This window comes from Ostrinia furnacalis, unplaced genomic scaffold (assembly GCF_004193835.3).
Source record: "Ostrinia furnacalis isolate ACB-3 unplaced genomic scaffold, ASM419383v2 OfSCF2162, whole genome shotgun sequence".
In the NCBI taxonomy this organism is placed as follows: domain Eukaryota; kingdom Metazoa; phylum Arthropoda; class Insecta; order Lepidoptera; family Crambidae; genus Ostrinia; species Ostrinia furnacalis.
Genome location: NW_021132401.1, coordinates 613193 through 632796, shown reverse-complemented (window position 1 = coordinate 632796; position 19604 = coordinate 613193). Strand labels below are relative to the sequence as shown.

The 19604-nt window shown below is 40.4% G+C and overlaps 1 protein-coding gene across 4 annotated transcripts; it reads left to right on the top strand.

The window, feature by feature from the left end:
- Window positions 1-847: 847 nt before the first annotated feature.
- On the top strand, window positions 848-19374 carry LOC114354799 (zinc finger protein 260). 4 transcript variants are annotated; one of them, XM_028307364.1, is made up of 12 exons: window positions 848-970; window positions 1512-1552; window positions 2034-2241; window positions 3364-3530; window positions 4199-4413; window positions 5243-5456; window positions 13324-13448; window positions 14810-14978; window positions 15908-16041; window positions 17159-17345; window positions 17707-17843; window positions 19157-19374. In XM_028307364.1, exons 2-12 carry the CDS (start codon window positions 1534-1536, stop codon window positions 19283-19285), a joined length of 1704 nt encoding a protein of 567 aa, XP_028163165.1. In that variant the 5' UTR covers window positions 848-970; window positions 1512-1533; the 3' UTR covers window positions 19286-19374. The 4 variants fall into 4 exon arrangements, with proteins under 4 accessions (XP_028163165.1, XP_028163164.1, XP_028163166.1 ...); XM_028307363.1 differs by having other exon boundaries at window positions 848-1024; XM_028307365.1 differs by lacking the exon at window positions 848-970 and adding an exon at window positions 1117-1373.
- Window positions 19375-19604: the final 230 nt, after the last annotated feature.

The following is a 19604-nucleotide window of genomic DNA, read 5'->3' as shown; positions in this document are numbered from 1 at the left end:
ATCAACTGCATAGTAAACAACCGCCATGATGGGCCGGATTCGGCCGATGTTGCCACATTACCGATACCTCAGAAATTGGGATTGTAATTCCCTGATTCGCCAACACATTAAGCCTAAATGGCCGACAATTTTGTGATTTTTTATTTAACTAGGTAATCTAAGTTTCAAATATTAATTATTTATTTATTTAACTTCTTATTTGGTTAGTGAATTGGCTATTTCGAAGAATTTACAAGGAGATTTAAATAAGAAGATAGCAATACTACAGTTCACACTAAAAAGAGAGGTAGGGCCACAGAGAGCGAGATAGATATAAGTAGGTATTTGACTCAAGTTTTGTTCCCAACTTTGCCCTCCATTTTTATCTGTAGCTTCATGATTGATATCAGTGAGTGAGATCCGAAACTTTTAAATTTTTTAAAAATGAATCATAATAAAGTAACTTAATTTGATTTATTTAAAAAAATATGTATTTTCTAAAAAATGTATCAAAATAGCTCATTAATTTAACAACTTCTGCGTTATTCCCTTCTTTTCTGAATGAACCATTCATTCTTTCCCGATTAGGAAATTTGTGTTTTAATATAATGTAGATAGAGTTCAGTTTTGCTTTGACACTTTATTAAGTTTGGCGAGAAGTTTGAGAAATGTAGATTTCTTAATTATAGACCTTATTTTCAGGACACAAGAAACACAATTTAGATGGAGGCTATGTTAGAATGAAAGAGATAATATTTTAATAGTTAGTTTGCATCGCGATCGCACGCACCCTTCCCTGTCAAGTGATGTTTTCCCTTTCTCCCCATTTCTCCCTCCCTCCATCCCACAGATATGGATCTCCATCCCAAACAAATTCATTCATTCATTCTAGTCTCGGACGTTGTGTAGTGGTGTGGTGTAGTGAAGGTTTTACTATTTTGTGTTTACTTTTTACTTGTTTTGGAGATTTCCTGGTTTTTTATACATTTATGTGAGTGAGACAGTGCGCAGATTTATAATACATAGGATTTTGCTTCTTTATTGAGTAAGTTTTATATTAATTGAATATGAAGAATGTCTGCGAAAATGCAAATTCTTTTAAAAGTTTTTGGCGCCACAAATCAAATTCACGAACAAGTTTTCGATAAGTAATATAATTATTGTGTGTGACAACTTGGTTTAGGTAGGTACCTACAAATGCCTTTTCTATTTTATCGACAGGCAGGTAGCGGAATTTGAATCAATGTTAGGGTTAGGTAAAACCCACCCTTCGTAACGGTCCGACTCCGATCCGAAGTGGGGTCCCCTCCCGTGTGTAGGGGATCGGGGAAGTTAGGGTAGACAAAGGGTAGTCACCCCTATTCGGAGGGGAGCTTGGGCCTTGGGCGTTATCGGTGAGGTTGGGACTGCTAAGTATAACTCCCTGTATCCCGTCCAGTTGGCCGGTCGTCATCCGCGCAAAGTTTTCGTTACAACTTTTTGTCGATCTTATTTTGTTTCAAGTATCGCTGAAGATCCTTTCTTGTTTTCAGATAACTTTATCAGTGTTAAATTATGGAGAACCCCATAGATGGTAAGTTAAATAATGTTTTTAAATGCTGTTTGTACCTACTTGCTTAAATAAGTATTTTTACCTACGTTATAACATACCTACTAAGTTAACAACTGATACTTGTCAAAATCCAAAACTATACATTCCATGTCAAGTTGTAAAAGTATAGTTATTACTTTGAGAACTTTGTTTTTCATTTTGTTGAAAGACCGACGACGTGCCGGTCAGTAGGCCTACCTCGTAAAATTAATGACATACTTGTATTAATACGAGTGTATGTACCCACTACATGAATATTATGTATTGTGTTCTTCTTATAAATGAACTAAAGTATCCTACTTACAAGCTACTTACTTAAAAAACCTTAGGACCACTTTTAGCGATATGCGATAAAAGAGCTACATATACGACTATAAAATATACTACGCCGTTATGATACTCTTATTAGCAACTAAATACATCGTATTGTCATCGCCATGGACTGAAACTCACTCTCTTTCAGAGTCTGACCCCAATTACATGGAGTACGCTCTGAAACGGAGTCTGCTGTCCAGGAACAAGTTGGCCATAATCCTGAAAGGGCCTGACGGCGACACCGAATACTGCTGCGTGGAGTGCCCGGTCAAGTACAAGGATATTGAGCAATTACAGCTGCACTTGTGTGTGCATACCAAGCAGTATAGGTTCTTATGCAGGATTTGCGGCACTGGGTGGGTAGCATTTAGAATAGAATAGAATAGATCATCTTTATTCAGCATTTAACATTTAGGTGCATACATGTCAGAGGTTAACATTATTGAGCCATGCTGAAAAGGCGCCCCTTTTAGCGAAAATTGTAACATGACACAGGTAGTCAAGTCACGAAGCTGGTTCCCAGCAGGTACCATTTCAGTTCCCCAGCGTGTATTATTGTTTTTTGAGCACTAAAGATTTGTGCACATAGCTGCAGATTACCACGGTCCGGTTCCTATTGCAGGACCTCAAATTGTATGGGAATAAAAAAATACGCGTGCGTCGCTTGTTTTACAATCAATTTGCCAAAGTTCTAACTCGCTCATTGAATTTTTAATGTTACTACACCTCAATACTTTTATTTTAAAATCCTACTAATATTATAAATGCAAAAGTTTGGATGTCTGGATGTTTGTTAAGTACTCTTTCACGCAAAATCTACTGAAGAGATTTTGATGAAACTTTACAGTATTATTGTTTGTAACCCAGAATAACATATAGGCTATAATTTACGATGATCTGTGACAAACTAAATTTCATGCGGATGAAACCGCGCGCAAAAGCTATAGTGTAACATAATAATATACCTACCTACCTACTTTTTAATAACTTTGAACGAAACTTCGAAACTGAAGCGGCCCTATTTTCGGGGGCGCTTTATACACCTTCGGTCACACAAAAGCCCCTAAGTCTGCTAATCGTGGCGCTTATTATACTAATAATGTAACTCCCATGCTAAGTACTGTACTTAAACGACGACTTAGCGACTTGACTGTTATGACGTGTTTCTACTATTTATTGCTCCAAGTAGAAAGCTCTTTATGTACTCACCGTAGTGTTACGTGGTGGTTTGTACTACATACTTATAGTACAAAACGACCATGGGCTGGAAGACGTAGCGTGGGCAGGCTTCCTACTAGGTGGACCGACGATCTGGTGAAGGTCGCGGGAAGAGCCTGGATGCGAGCAGCGCAGGACCGTTCATTGTGGAAGACCTTGAAGGAGGCCTGTGTCCAGCAGTGGACGTCATTCGGCTGAAACGAACGAACGAACGATAGTACAAAACATGTTCTGGTGACGTAAAATATTTTGCTTTTTAGGTTGAAAAGGAAAGAGCACTTGGACAGACATACTTTGGAGCACCAGGAGCTCCGCCCTCACAAGTGCGAAGACTGTGGCAAGGCCTTCAAGCGGAGGGAGCACCTTAACATCCACCTCACCATACATAAGGACGACAAGACGTACGAGTGCTCGCTCTGCAACCGATGTAAGTTATTTCTGATAATGTTGGCCAATGGACTGACGATCTATTGAAGACTAGCGGCCGCCCGCGACTTCGTACGTGTGGATCCCGGTTTTACCCCCTTCATCTTACTTACGCGGTTTAGATTTTTTGATACAAATGTTTTTTCCCGCTAACTCCCGTTCCCGTGGGAATTTTGCAATATCCTGTTGTAACTAAGTTTTAACTTTACTAAGGTACCTGCATACTTTTCAAGCGTCTAACTTAAGCGGTTTAGATTTTTCATACAAAAGGATTTTCCCGCTAATTCCCGTTCCCGTGGTAATTTCGGGAATTCCTTTCTTAGTGCACCTCTACGGTACCTATAAGCTACATACGTCCCATCCAAATTTCAAGTGCCTACGTAGCAGCCGTTTTAGGCTGTGCGTTGATATGTCAGTCAGTCAGCACAGGATCGGTAGTTGTGGAATTCCATGTCCAGCTGTGGATATGGATACAGTTTTTAAAACTTATATTAATAGTTTGACTAACAGTACAAAAAACTGCTAGTGTGTAACCAGCTTAGTTATACCTATAGGGCTGCCGACGTGATAAATATCCAAATCTTCGGTTATTTATTAAAAATAAATTGTATGAAATATTTCAATTGGTTAAATTACTTTGTCAATATAATAACAAACCTCTTGTTACAGCTTTCCACCGTAAGGACCACCTCCAAAAGCATCTCCAAGTTCACAGCAAAGTGTTCGAATCCCATAACTTGCATCCAATGAGTGACCAAGAGCTCGAGGCACAGGTGAAAGAGGAGTTGAAGGAAGAGATATGTGACGTAGAAATATATGACGATGAAGGAAATCCTATTAAAGAAGAAGAAAGCTATGGGGACTACGAAATGCAAGAGTATGAGGTATTATTGTATAGTTTTCTCCATTTCTTCTAATTCGACCGGGCATGTAGCCTCAATTAACTAGTACTTACTTACATAAGGTAATTAGATTTATCACAAGGTTGAAATACACTGTTGCTTTTTTTACTAGTCTGTTAAAAGTAAACTTATATAATGTGGTCACGTTATTTGTCCCGAAATTCTAGCATTCAAATCTGGCAACCCTAGTGCCAAACCGGAATATCAACTAGGTACACCTATACTAGACCTTAGCCTCTGAATCAGGAATCCTACTTCGTAATAAATTATGCATTTTAAGGCTAGCCATACCCTGTGTCCCTGTGACATACATAAGATGTTAATAAGCCGCAGGTGGTGGCTCGCAGGGTATCGATTAATTAAACCTTACATTACATGTAGGTACAATTGTACAAATCAAAACGTTTGTACCTTTATTTCATTTGAAACGTCCTAATCATTCTGAACTTTAAAAAGTTTTTGTGGTTTTGGGTGTTTTATTTCGTTTTTTTACCTTCACGAGAATTCGTTTACTTATCCCAATTTTCATGACGTCTAATGGTCATACTCTACCCTGCCTATTTTAAGAATTACGGGACAACCCTGTTTCAAACTTGCCTAGGGCTGCGAGCATGCGCCAGCCATTAAAGTAATGGTGCGTCCACACTGGGCGAACGGGCTTGCGCGGCAAACTCGACATCCTCTTCACCCTGCTCTTGAGTGAGCAAGATGTCGAGTTAGCCGCGCGAGCCCATTCGCCCAGTGTGGACGCACCATAAATCTAACGGCCGTTGTCTAGGCAATTCCCACCTAATGTGAGGCCATTTTGTAGGCTGAAGATCCGGACAACTGCGAGTATAACTCCGACTCCCAATCGCACTCGTCACCAGTCGAACCGAGTATAGAAATTCGGACTCCGGACTCAGGAACTGGCAGGCCTTACGTGTGCAACATCTGCTACAAATCGTACAAGAGGAAAGACCATCTCAAGATCCACAGCTGGACGCACATGAAGAAGGACAAGCAATGCACCGGCTGCTTCAAAGGTTAGTCTTTTGTTTTGCCACAAAGTAGAGAGTTTAGATTTAAACCTTTTTGTTTGTTGAAAAAAAAAACAGTCGAATTGAGGACCTCCTCCTTTTTTTTTAGTCCTTTGGTCGTCGTTCTTAACCATTTTTGTTAACGTGTTAACATCTGTTGGGTTTCGACCTTATTTTGTACCTTGGTCATAAAAAAACAATAGACAAAAGGTATAAGTTAAGTGATGGTTATATGTATAATTACGAGAAGACATGGAATTTTTTCCTAAATAAATAAATAAATAAATGAAAATAAAATAGAGTAGTAAAGTACTAAACTAAAGAAGTGACCTTAAGGTGCCTAAGCCTTCAAAATAGAGTTCAAAGTGGACTTTTGAACCCTGTATCATCTGATGCTCTGTCCGATATCACGCTACAGTCAGTCAGTTAGCTAAAGTTTATTGAGTGGGCAAATCAGGTGTCAAAAGCTAGTAGCTCGACTGCTGCCCAAGTGCGGCTTAATAACTGTTATCGAGTGACACAGGCGGCTTAGCAGGGGTTGCGAACTTGCGAGCTAAAACCTTCAAATACGCATGAAACCACCCTTTTGATAATACCTATTCAACAAAAAAATAATCGTTCAAATTGGTTTATAATCGGCGGAGATATTGCGTATAAAAAAGTTCATCTCCAATTTTCCACCCTTGGGGGTTGTTTTTTTTATTATTAAATTTAAATGGGACCACCCGTGAGGTATTACCTATACGCCGAAAAAAGATTTGTTCAAATCGGTTCATAATTGGCGGAGTTATCGCGTAACAAACATAGAAAAAAAAACATACGGGTCGAATTGAGAACCTCCTCCTTTTTTTGAAGTCAGTTGAAAACAGGCTGTCAATAATTTGTGACTTCGTACTTATAATTTTCTTAATTATACCCACATTTCAATCTGATCAAAGTGATGAGATAACACAGTTTTGTATTTTAAATTATAACGGAAATTTTGATAAAAAGCAACAAAGACCGCCATCCGCGCCGGCCCCCTTTAGAGGAAAAATAAAAGTAGGGGAGGTCCCCTAAAAGAGGGGCTGAGTACAGATATTGACAATTTTAGGGCTTGCTTATTGAGTTTGAAAATCAAAGCAATTTAAACTTAAGTTTTCGTCTTTAGATAAACTTCAAATGCGGCTCTATCTAGAGTGCTTACTTCTTAGATATATCTAGAAGGGTTAAGTTTACTAAGCTTTTTCGGCAAAGGGGTACAACCTACAGGAAATGTATTCCTGTTGAATGTTGAACCTTATTTGGTTTACTATAAAATTCAAAATCAGTTACAAGTAACATTCTTCTGCAGTTGACTATACTGTGTATCATCATAAACTGAAACTAAGATCATCCAGATGTCCATTATGGTTATGGTAGCAAGGTTCTAAATCGCACGGAGTGAACCTGTAAGAGGACTCGAGAACAGCTTATTCGTAGTAAATTGTTTTGTTGGTGAAGTTGAGAAATATCTATGTTATATAGAAAATAGAGCACACACCAAAAAAACACCAACATAACATTAAGTTACATTGAATGGCAATAGCAGGTTATTTTAATAAGTTTTTTTTTTATAAATCAAACTTCCTAACTACAAATAGTTCTAATACTTCGGCTAAATTCCGAACCGGTTGATTCACTAAACACTAGGGGACAAAGCAAACCTGTTGTAACGTCCCAAAACTCCCAAAGACACATGGTAGGCACCCAAACAATGGCGTCACCCCACCCAAAAATAAATTGGATCCCAACCGTCCCCTCCAGTAGGCATCCCCTGAAATGTAAGCTCCCCCCTCCGGCAGCCCGTGGGGATCTCGATGCGAGGGTCTCGAAAGGTCGCCATATACGATCCTTTAGAGATGTGCCGAAACTGCCAACTCCGACAAACTTGAGTTTAAGTTCACTTAACTAAGATTTTTAAAGGGAATTTATACTTAGCTACTATACTTTATAAACTGAAGCGTACGTCGGTACAACCTTAGCATTAAACGGGTCTTTAAGGAAAAGTATGTACAACAATCCAATGTAAAATGTTAAAGTTGTTAAATAAACTTTTATTATTTATTATTTTATTAAAATTCCTGTCAAAGTGCTAATTTAACACTAGGTGTATTTTGTGTAACGATTTAACACTAGGTGTATTTTGTCCAGTGTAGCGGCCGACGGGAATCCAAAACCTGTTAAGCTATAGTCTTTAACAGATGACGGTGTCGGCACATTATCTTATGTGGGTAGTTATGATAGGCGGCAATTTGCAATAAAAAATTGATGTGCTGTGATCTGTACTTGTAACACATAGCTTTGATTAAATGATAGAGCTAGAGCCAAGAGCACTTCATGACTTCGGTTACTCAACTAGTTACCTAAGTAGAGTTGACCCAACACTACGATCCGTTATGTAGGCGTATTCTGAACCCTTTTAAAGTCTGGATGTGGGGTATCGATTTTAGAATAAGTTAAAGTACAAATTGACGGCTTTTACCCACGTGTTCAGAAATGAAGGGCAGTCAGTCTTCTGACCAATGTTTAGATAATGTTTGAACTTACTATGCGTTATGTCCCTAGCTCAAATCGTCACATCATGTACTACTATCATTACCAATTTATTATTACGACTAATTAATTAACTTAACTAGACGTTAGACTCTATTCCCCATACCTATTAACTAATATAAATAACAGTTACACCCAAGTTGAACTGCCTGCCTTTATAATAATAGAGATATTTCCCCTAAGCTTCACCTTACGTTAAACTGCGCTTGAGTAAAACTCAAATTCACTATAGTACGAGTACTTTCCTTCTACTTTGTCGTTTTCGCCTATTGCCGTGCTTGTTAGGATCCCACCCTAAAGGTGAACTCACACCTGTCCGCACCGAACGAGGCGAAAGAATTTTCTCTACCCATTTCTTCGGACCGACCGCAGACGCAAAATAAAATGCTGTTTACTCTTTGCTCTCCATACTACAAGGAAGAATATACTTAGGTAATAATAAAAAAAATCATTGCTTGAGTTACTCTACCACAAAAATAGGTACCTAATTCCGAACAGATTTTAAATTGAGTTTATTACTTACTGATAAATTAAACTTATTTGAAAGCTTTTACACAAGAACACATTGCGTCCTTCTCGATCTATTCGCGTCTACAAGCGCTCCCCAATCACATGGGGAGTGGGGGTCATTACCCTCCAAGACCCGGCGTGGGACCGTGGGTGGGTAAGGCTAGGGACCTAATTGTCAGTTGCTCAAGTTATGCGGGCTTAACGTCAAACCGCGCCACTCCAAACTTGAAATTATCCTTGTCGCCCTTGGGCATCAGAAAACGCGGGAAAAGGATGAAACGGATACGGATAAAGCCAAATGATCGTCTTCTTTTATTATAGACAATCATGGTGTTAGTAAATTGAAGAGATTTTGCAAAGAAAATGTAGAAGTTTGATCGATGTGCTCGCACAAAACTGATGTAAGTGGCAAATGTTTTACGACTTAATTGAAGACAAAAGGGGTGTATCCTTTTTTTTTTTGCTGCCAGGATTTATTGCCTCATAACTCTAGCGTTCTTACGTTTTTTTTTCTTGTGCCACTAACAATTACTTATTTTTTTACTTGACTGACAGATTACAGAATTCCTACGTACAGGCGCAGAAAACGGTTTATTTTATTAGCGTTTGCCTTTCCTTAACCTCATTTGATAAAAAAAGGAGAGCCTGAGCTAAGAAATCGACCATGACGGAAATTGTTTTTTTCTACACTCGGTTATTTCTATAACAAAAAACAACACTAAAAAATCTCTCTCTCTCTCTCTCTAAGGCGCGCACAGTAATTGTAGAGTAGTTTAATTTATTTCCCCACTGCAAATCTGCAGTCCTGCCAAGAATTTGCATTTTGACCGCCATTGAAAATCGCCTAGAGGTCGAGTAACTGTTTCGGGACCCGCAGCGAAATCAGAAGTTTGACGGAACTCCAAGTTTACTTGATGTGGTCTTGATCATCCTATTGGTTGTGGAAAAGGTCGCTCCTGACAGCCATTTAAACGCGTTGTTTTTGGGCGATTTTCAGTTTCTTGTTCTGTAATACTTAAGTATACGTACAATGTAGAGCGTTCTATCTAGTAGGTAGGTGATTGTAATAGGCATTTCAAAGCAGTCGCTATACGACATTGTAATTAATGTTATTATCGTCCCTCTAGGTAGTTCGACATTGATCCAGGTTTCAATAATTTTAAAGCTGTGTGTAGTATTTTGGGAAGGGGAGCCCTCCCTTTCTCCCCCCTCTACCCGTTCCATCATGTCCGAATCATCGCAGATCGATACAGTCATGACGCAATAATTCGGACCAGTCTGGCCTGAATCCACACATTTGATGTATGCAAAGCATACCATAACGATCTATCCATACAATACCTGTCTTTCGATGAAAGGTATACGAGTAGAGATAGATTGGACCTATGAGAAGGACAAGCTACTCGTATGTTGTGGAAATGAAACATAGCCTTTAAAATAAAATTAAAATTTTAAACCCCTTTGTCGGCTTTCATTAAGTCATCGCATCGTAAGTACATATGTAAGGGAGACCGAGGAGAGTAAGAGACATTGACGATTTTTTTGGAACTTATTAACTACTAGTGAGCTCGTAACAGTGCGCGCTTTTTAGTTCAAGTCTCGAGCTAACAAATACGTGCTGTTGCGAGCTCGCTGATATAGTTAGTTCCAAAAAGTCGTCAATGTCTCAACTCTCCTCTGTTACAACTCTCCTCGGTCTCCCCTACTATGTATTTAATATTGTTTAACAATATGGATTGTTATGTTTGCTCAACTTTACTGTCATACTCGTATCAAGTTTTTAGCCCTTCATCAAAAAATTATAACTGGCAATAATATAGCCTCTCCTACAACAAGGTGTCCATGATCTGTGGTAAGAAATTAATACAATCAATCAATATGTTACTATTTTTTTCACAAAATATTCTCTTCTTATCTATCTACAGTTATTTTGTAACACAAACAGGTCTCTTACTTAGTTAGGCCCTTAGATAGGCAGGAGGCACTTATTACTACTTATTTAGTGTTGCATAATTATTGATAGCTGACCTTGTGTGCTATTTGAGTGCAATCGATAGGGACCCCCTTATTACTAAGTGACGGGTCAATACTATTATTAAGACTTTTTATAACTTGTATTTATTTTAACCGGTGGACAATGGTAATGAGTTGGTTGCGAAGCTTTTTTTGTCATTCTAGTATCAAGACGGTTTGTCTGTAACTACAATGTAGTCTAGCTAGCCTATAACTCAGTGAGCATTCGAAAGATTTATGCTTGGACCTTGTTTTGGGAAAAAAGCCGGCAGGCCAAACTAATCGAGAATTGATTCTGGATGTTTACTTACAGCAGTAGACTGTAGTTGTCTGAAATGATTCACCGATATTTATCGATAGTATGTACCTTTATGCACCATTGGCCGCTTTGGTACCAGTCTGCCGTTAGTTGTTGCCACGTAGGTCGTAGGCACCGGTTTTTATGCGGGGCGCGCGCTGTCACATTTGGTTACGGTAAAAAAGGGAGGGTTCTCGGAAGGGATAGGGTTCTGGGGGGTCCGATACGCTTTATTTATAGACACGAGAAGAGGGGACGTTTTTTTGGAATATTACACAAGTACTTTCACGGGGCAGTGGCGTTCGCATATTGATTTTAAACGGATGGGTAATATTCTTGTGATTGTCGAATCAATACTCAATACTCAATCATTTATTGCATTACCTCATAGGACATTCACATTAGGTCTTACAATTTAGGCAGTTATAAAATGTGGACCTACTTAGGGCACAGCAACTTTAGGAAGGAGACAGAACGACGATCTTAATATGTAGTTTCAAAAGATATTAATGATCTTATTATAGTCCCAAATCCCAATCAAAAATACAAGTAATTTTGGTTTCTCCATTGTGTTTTTGGTAATACATAGTTACTGTTAACTACGTTTTTACACGTCCGTGTGAGCAGCTGACACTGTCCCCCCTTTCATAATGCAGCAGTTGATAAACTAAAAATTGTTTATCAAGTTTCAACCGTTGCACATTTTGTCACTTTGCATTCTCCTTCATTCATTCATATTGCAACATTACCGAGTCTGATGCAGATGTAACGATACTTTAATGAAAGATTCAAATTCATTATCATATCAGTTGCCTTATAATTTCACTCACTTAATCCCATTGATTTGTTACAGGCTTAAGAAGGCCTACTTGTTGCCATAGGCAACTTGCCCGTTATACAGGATGTGCGTAAAGCCAACGCTTAGTTCCCGAATCGCCCTCTATTTTAATCTGTTAAAGTATTTTACTGCCTATAATTATGGCTTTAGTGTATTCAGCGAATTTAAAACATTAACATTTTTCTATGAATATTACCGTAATAACAACAATTTTATTTAAATCATTGTCAAAAATAATTATGTTGCCCTGAGTTTAGTAAATCCCACGCGATTATGTCTACGCTGTAACGTATTCCGAGCAGCTTAGGGTTTCAAGGGGGGGCCAGCTACCTGCCCCGGGTGGGTCTGGGGGCGTCTGACCCATGATTCATCCCTTTGCCCCTTTTTTGCTCCCTTGTTGCTCTGTTTGACGCTTACAAAGCGTAGTTTTCGGTATGCGAATAATTTCTTTTAAAATACCCACGGACCAAAAAGGTTGGAAAAAAAACTATGTTAAGTGGGAGATGGATGTGGTAGGAAAAAAATAAGCACCAATGTTACCCACTGGGTGATAAATGATTATAAAATTAGGTGGGTAGGTAGTATTTGAAGTGACTCAACCAAGAGTAGTAGATTCACTTATTTTAATACAATACGAACCACTTTTCCCGGGTTTGATTCCCGGTTTGGTCAATTTACAAAACGTCACTAATTTGGTTCTGTTTAAAAGAAACATTTCTCTGGTACTCTACATATAGAGACCATATAATGATTGTGATAGAGAAACACGGGTCTCAACGTATCTTAAAACCCGTGTTTCTCTATTTTAATTGAAATGGATTGAGTGTTGTAAAATATGTGGGTATTTTTTTAAATTTAAGTACTGTTACTTGGCAATTTAAGCATCGGACTCAAGTTGAACTGTTACCGTCTTGTGCAGTTTACAATAAATATGATTTTGCAACATTTTGCAACAAAAATATTAGTCTGATGTTGTGGACTTTACTTATAAATAGTTTAAATCAGACGCGATACCTCAAATTCCATTTGCATATTTACTTTAGGTACCTCTACCTAATTTCATTGCGGGCACAAGACAGTTTAGTTTTCCCCCGAGACTAGCCGAACTTTAGTCAGGTTCCATGGAAGGTCGAACGAGAATAGATAAATAGCAGGTGGGCAAGGATGTGCTGTACTCTGTTATTTAATAGGTTAGAACTTAGAACGGTCATTTAGTTTAAAAAACAGGTCATCTGCTTAAATGAATCTTTTTATGCCGCTAGGACTACTACATAGCTTTACGTAGGTACCCAAGATAACTTTAAAATCCCTGACACTTACCTATCTACGTGGCGTAACAAGGCTATCATAAACTTCTGAATTTAACATTCGTTGAATGGAGAAAATGCCGAAAGGCATTAAGTCCGCCTTATGTACACTGTTCTATGTGCATATAAGTTTGAAATAAATAAAATGTGTGTAATTGGTTGAATTTTAAAATAATTAGCTCCACGATTAAGGCACCAATCGTGGTTTCGAATTTCGCAATGAAAATACACAAATGTAGTTTGATAGTGAAAATACTTAATGTCAGTAGAGTATAAAATTAGTCAAAATAACATTAGTTGTTCATGCTGAAAGGAAACGAACTATTGTTGCAGCATTCCACACGGACTCCCAGTTGGTGTCTCACATGCAGTCCTGCATGCTGGTGCATATCTCGCAGTATCGCGGTGACGACGCACCGGGCCAGGAGGCTGACCTCGAAACGGAAGAGATGATCCTGGTAAGTTACTTGAAGATACAAACAATATTGTAGAACACGATTTTCAGCTTTGAAAAAATCTACGATTAGGTGCAACTCGAACTTGCGACCTTTCGTAGGTTAGTAGGTACCTAGCTGTAGGTACCTCCCCAGATATAAGTAGGCATTTTTTTGCGACTGGAAGATGCACTGAATTGCATACCCAATGGTCCAGGGGGGGCAATGGGTTATGTGGGGCTCTACTATTAGGTGCCATAGTCACAATAAGGTGCGATAACATTTAATTTTAGAGCAGCGCAGTTATTCTTCTCTCCCAGACAACCTCTAAGCGATCTTTTCAGGCAACCTTCAAGTGGGTAGAGGGCAGATGTTTAAAAATAGGGAGGGTGGGGAAAAAACAGATTCTTAACGTAAAGACTAAATTTCATAAAATCTGTTAGGTTTGATTTCGGGTCTCCCCACACCCAGACTTCAAGGTCAGACGAGGTGACCGGCGGGTCGAGTCCCACACCGCAAGACTATTTAGTATATGCTGTCAAAACATACACAATTATTACGTAATCGTGTATGACGTATGATGTGCGTGTTAGGTATTTTCCCTAGAGCCCCTTTTGCCCACTCTGAGACATACTTAGGTGCTGGAAGATTTAAATCCCCCTTTCATTTAAGCAGAATGTTTAAAGCATTATGTCTCAACTAAGTAATTTCCATTTCTATAGCTACCAAATTACTTAGCCTCGTACCGCGTAGTAGAAGATCCTTTGTAAAGTAGCCAAAACCAACTAGTACTTATAAATACGTAAATAAAACTTATGTAAAGTTTCACATGTCGAGTAGGCGGGTTAGTATACCATATGGAAATAGTTACATATAGTCATCCGAAGATAGGGAGATTAACTTACCGCGTCTCAGTGCGAAGTTGAAGCCTCCCTTTCTCCCCCACTTGGTCCCCTTTTTGGGGGAAAATGTAGGTAAGTACGTACGAGATGCATCTCATGAATTTCAAATTGCGAGAGATTAAAATCTGCAGAAAAGTACTACTATGCGTATTGTCGAAATCAAACGTTAGTCGTTATACTGGAGCCCTAATAGAGATTGTACTCGTATGAAGGCACACGCACACGAAAGGGCATTTACATTAAAAAAAATATTCCCATTCAATTTGTAAATTACTAATAATCCCGTTAAACCCTCGTGGTAAGCTAAATATGTTTGTGTTACGAGTGGGTTAACCACAATAGTCGAGCAGCAGCGGGGATTAAACCCGCGTTCCTCGGATCACGAGTCGGCACCTTCATCGTTCGGCTATCGTCACTTGCTGATGTTGTATTTATTATTAAATTAAATACCTTTTAGTAACGTTACTTCTATTTTCCTTCTAGCCAGAGGATCCTCTCTTAGAAGTGCGGGTGCCAAAACTAGACGTTGCGTTAAGGCCGCACGAGTGCGTGGTCTGCCACCGGCGGTTCAAGAGGAAGCAGCATCTGAAGGTGCACGCCAACGTCCACCTCAAGCAGGAGGCCTCGATATGGTGCTCCTTGTGCAGTCAAGGTAAGATGGTCCTTCGAGCCGGATAACCTAGCAATAAAAGTAAAAAATCAAAAATGTCTTTATTTGTATAGAACTCACAAGCGTCCAATCATTATATCAAAGGTGCTAGATACCCACCCCCCTGCTGTTAAACAATTAATTTGTAATTCGAAATACTAATGCCCCTTTTCACGTAATTTTTAAGTGCATTAGGGGTATGGTAATATCAGGAATTTTGCTGTCATAGGGGTCACTTAAAAATTAGGGATTGATAGTGAAAATGGGCATAAAACTTATAAAAGCAGTACCTTGCTTAGTGTGTGCAGAAACAAAGGACTTTCGTTAAAATAGATCTTGATTGACAACACTCGTGACGGCTATTAACTCTGGCCGACCCCACTCCGCAGTGCCCACTATTAATTAATTAAATATCTATAATGTCTGTTTGTTCCGGTGCCCTACTTTTTTGACAATAAAGGGCGCTCGATTGGACCTTTGACGCATTTTGCTGATGTTTTACCACTTAGGCCTGGTTCATACACATCAATAAATAAATAAATAAATCATTTCATAAATTAGTTGAGTTACTAAAGAACTAAAGTCGCTGACATAGCCCAACGGATTAGAAAGCTGAAGTGGCAATGGGCAGGGCACATAGTACGCAGAACTGACGGCCGATGGGGCAGAAAGGTTCTGGAATGGAGGCCGCGTACCGGAAAACGCAGCGTGAGACGTCCACCCACAAGGTGGACCGACGACGTCATAAAGGTAGCAGGAAGGCTCTGGACGCAAGCCGCTATCAGCCGGGCAACATGGAAAGCATTGGGGGAAGCCTATGTTCAGCAGTGGACGTCCTATGGCTGAGATGATGATGATGATGATTGAGTTAACGAGGAAAAAGACTGAATCCAAGGGTCTTTAACTAACCTACCACTTTTAAACTCTTGCAGGCTTCATAACCAACCAGCAGTTCGAGAAACACGACTGCACAGCGAACGCCACGCCCGAGGGCCAGGAAGGATCGCAGCAACCGCAAGAGGCCAAGAAAGAGAATAAATCGCCTGCGGACTATCTGGTGCAAGAAGTAAGTTTGGTATTTTGCATTTAACAATATTTTTGCTTCATTTACAACCTTTTCATGTGGAGACGAAAGTTCACTTTAATAAAAGAAGGAAAAGGACCAACAACGGCAGCAAACCACGTTAGAAGTAAACATAAGTATGTTGATGTGACTCTTGGTCACTTGTTTAAGTTACCTGTTATTATCATCATCAGGTCACTTATTATGCCCGTTTTCACCATCAATCCCTAATTTTGAAGTGACCCCTATGAAAACCCTGCTATTTATTACCATAGGGGTCACGTAAAATTAGGGATTGATGGTGAAAACAGCCGTAAGTCTAGAGTTGATAACTCTTGACTTATCACACTTGTCACTTGTTTAAGTTACCTGTTATTATCATCATCAGGTCATTTAGTCTCTAATGTAGGAATACAATCCTCTCCAATTTACCGGGAAAAAGACAAAGGACTTGGCTTACACTCCCTGTAATCTATATAAATAAAAATGAATGAAGTTAATCTGATTAAAACTCGAGAACGGCTGTGCCGATTGAGCTGATTTTGGTTTTAAATGTTTGTCGTAGTCCAGGGTAGGTCTAAATGGTGAGCAAATAAGGAAAAATTGCGATGACTTATTTATTGCCACCGCAAGTTCGCCGGGTCAGCTAGTTTGTAAATAAATACAAATACTAATGGTCTCGTTAACTCCTCGTGGTAAACTAAATATGCTTGTATTACGAGTAGGTTCACCACAATAGTCGAGCGACCGTGGAGATCGAACCCGTGTTCCACGGATCACGAGTCGGCCAGACCGACATCGTCGCTTCATTTGAATGATACCTACTATAGTCTGGTCTGTGAGCACGTAGAATTTTGTCCAATGACCCCAAGCTACCCATCCTTATCGCTCGCGTGTAATTATATTGCTGTCGCGCTCGCATACTCACTGCTGCCGACCATCGCACAGTCGCGACAGCGCGAGCGATAAGGATGGGTAGCTCGGGGTCATTGGACAAAATACTACGAGTACGTGCTCACAGTCCGGGCTATAATAAGTTCCATTTTAGTTGACCAAGATAAAGTTTTTCCGTCAATGTTACTTCAGAGCCACACTAAATGATACCTAATTTTCTCCCCAGATGACAGAGAAAGGTCCGGACGACGCGTCATATCTCATAGTACAGGACGAACAGAACATTCCCACGCCTCAGCGAGTATTCGTATGCCGTTTCTGCCAGAAACCTTTCAAACGCCGCGACCACTACAAGATTCACCTGCACATACACACTGGGGTTAAGAGTTTCTTCTGCCCTGACTGCGGGAAAGGTAAGGAACTTATGCCCGTTTTCATCATCAAGCTCTAATTTTTAAGTGACCCATATGAAAACAAAATTCCTGTTATTCCTGGTAAGTCCGTCTGGCTAGCTACCACCATCTTACCAAGTCGGTCGCCATAACAACAATGTTAACAGCATTGTTGTGTTCTGGTAGTTAGTGGTAAGATAGCCAGTTCCTCCGTGGTTGAGGATTCCGGGTGAAGCTCGCTTCCACCTTCGGCCTGATCGTCACTTACCATCAGGTGAGATACAGGCCAAGAGCTTCCTCGTTGTGAATAAAAAAAAAACTCAAATATTTTCCATTCACATGACGTCATTTAGTTTTAAACTTAAACTATTATCTTCCCCAGGCTTCTACCGCAAGGACCACTTGCAGAAGCACAGCCAGACGCACAAGAACAAGCCGAAGCCCAAGAAGCAGCTGCCAGAACTACTGCCGCTCAGCCGCCCCGCGACAAGGGAGGTCAAGCCCGAGATCACTATACATGTAAGTTTCATCATCTTTTTTTTATCCACTACGAGGAAGCCTTGGCCTGTATCTCACCTGATGGTATGTGATGATCAGGCCGAAGGTGGAAGCGAGCTTCACCCGGAATCCTCAACCACAGAGGAACTGGCTATCTTACCTCAAACTGCCGGAACTAGGGTTTCTGCTCGNGATATAAAAAAAAGTTCAAACTATATAACTATAAATTATGTATTAACTTACTGTCAAAAGACCAAAGTTTAGCATACAAAAGCTTTCATACTGATATCATGCTTGGTTATTTTTAAATAAAATGTTAAAGTCGTAAGAGCCTTAATATACCGAAGTAGGGGGCACTTACCTTAGGTAAGATGGTGGTAGCTAGCCAGGCGGACTTAGAACAAGCCCTACCACCAACCAAACCGAACAGAAAAATCTGCCCCCACTGGGAATCGAACCCGGGACCTCTGCGTCTGAAGCAGGTGGTCTTACCACTAGACCACAGAGGCGGTTAGTGGTTATGCCATTAGGCCATTTAAGGTCATAGCAGACTTATCATAAGAAAGGGATCAACACCGTATCGCCTTTCGCGAGCTGTCATCGCCTTTCGCGCGTTGTCACAACCGCGAGGCGTTTACGTTCGTTCGTTCGTTTCAGCCGAAAGACGTCCACTGAGGATTTCCACAAAGACCGGTCCTGCGCCGCTTGCATCCAGGTACCTCCCGCGACCTTCACCAGATCGTCGGTCCACCTAGTGGGAGGCCTGCCCACGCTACGTCTTCCAGCTCGTGGTCGCCACTCAAGAACTTTCCTGCCCCAGCGGCCATCAGCTCTTCGAGCTATGTGCCCCGCCCACTGCCACTTGATTTTAGCGATTCTGCGGGCTATGTCAGTCACTCTGGTTCTCCTACGGATCTCCTTATTTTCGTTTACGTTACGGTGCGAACAAGGCCCAGAACAGACGGTGAAACGCAACTGCAACGAAACTGCAACTGCTAGTTACTTTTGAGTTGCATCTAAGTTTCTGCCATAGCGTCCGTTGAGAGACCACACATGACGCGACCAGTTTGAAACTTTCAGTTTCATTCATAAGAATCATCAGAAAGTTGCAGTTTCGTTGCAGTTGCGTTTCACCGTCTGTTCTGGGCCTTAGTCTTTTTAAAAAACTGACAATGGTTGATAATCTGGCCCCAAAGAATGATTCTGAAAGCACTATTATGCGCTCACATAAAGCCCACCGTTTCAGTCTGATAATAAGATCTCATCTACACTCCTGTTACCTGGTAAGACAGTAACAAAGAGCCAACCAATACAACACGATACAATTGTTCCAGGCGCCATCAAACAGCAAGCTGCGAGTGCCGCTCCAGATCAAGGTGCCGTACCAGATGGTGGTGTCGGACGCGGCCGGCGCGCGCCGCACCGTCACCGTTGACCCGCAGCGACGAGAGGTGCTCACGTAGACACGACTTGCAACTTTAAATCTGGGACGATAGAGACTAATTTCCGTTTTCACCATCAATCCCAAAATTTTTAAGTGACTCTTAACAGGAATTTTGTTTTCATAGGAGTCATTTTTTTATCCACAAAGAGGAAGCTCTTGGCCTGTATCTCATCTGATGTAAGTGATGATCAGGCCGAAGGTGGAAGCGAGCTTCACCCGGAATCCTCAACCACGGAGGAACTGGCTATCTTACCTCTAACTGCCGGAACACAAAATGCTGTTAACATTGTTGTAATGGCGACAGACTTAGGTAAGATGGTGGTAGCTAGCCAGGCGGA

What these genes read in the sequence shown, in the direction of transcription:
- LOC114354799 (XM_028307364.1), top strand. An exon ending in GTGCTCGCTCTGCAACCGAT is followed by an intron (nt 3,531 to 4,198) that starts GTAAGTTATTTC and finishes CTCTTGTTACAG; the next exon opens with CTTTCCACCGTAAGGACCAC. An exon ending in GTGCTCCTTGTGCAGTCAAG is followed by an intron (nt 14,979 to 15,907) that starts GTAAGATGGTCC and finishes AAACTCTTGCAG; the next exon opens with GCTTCATAACCAACCAGCAG.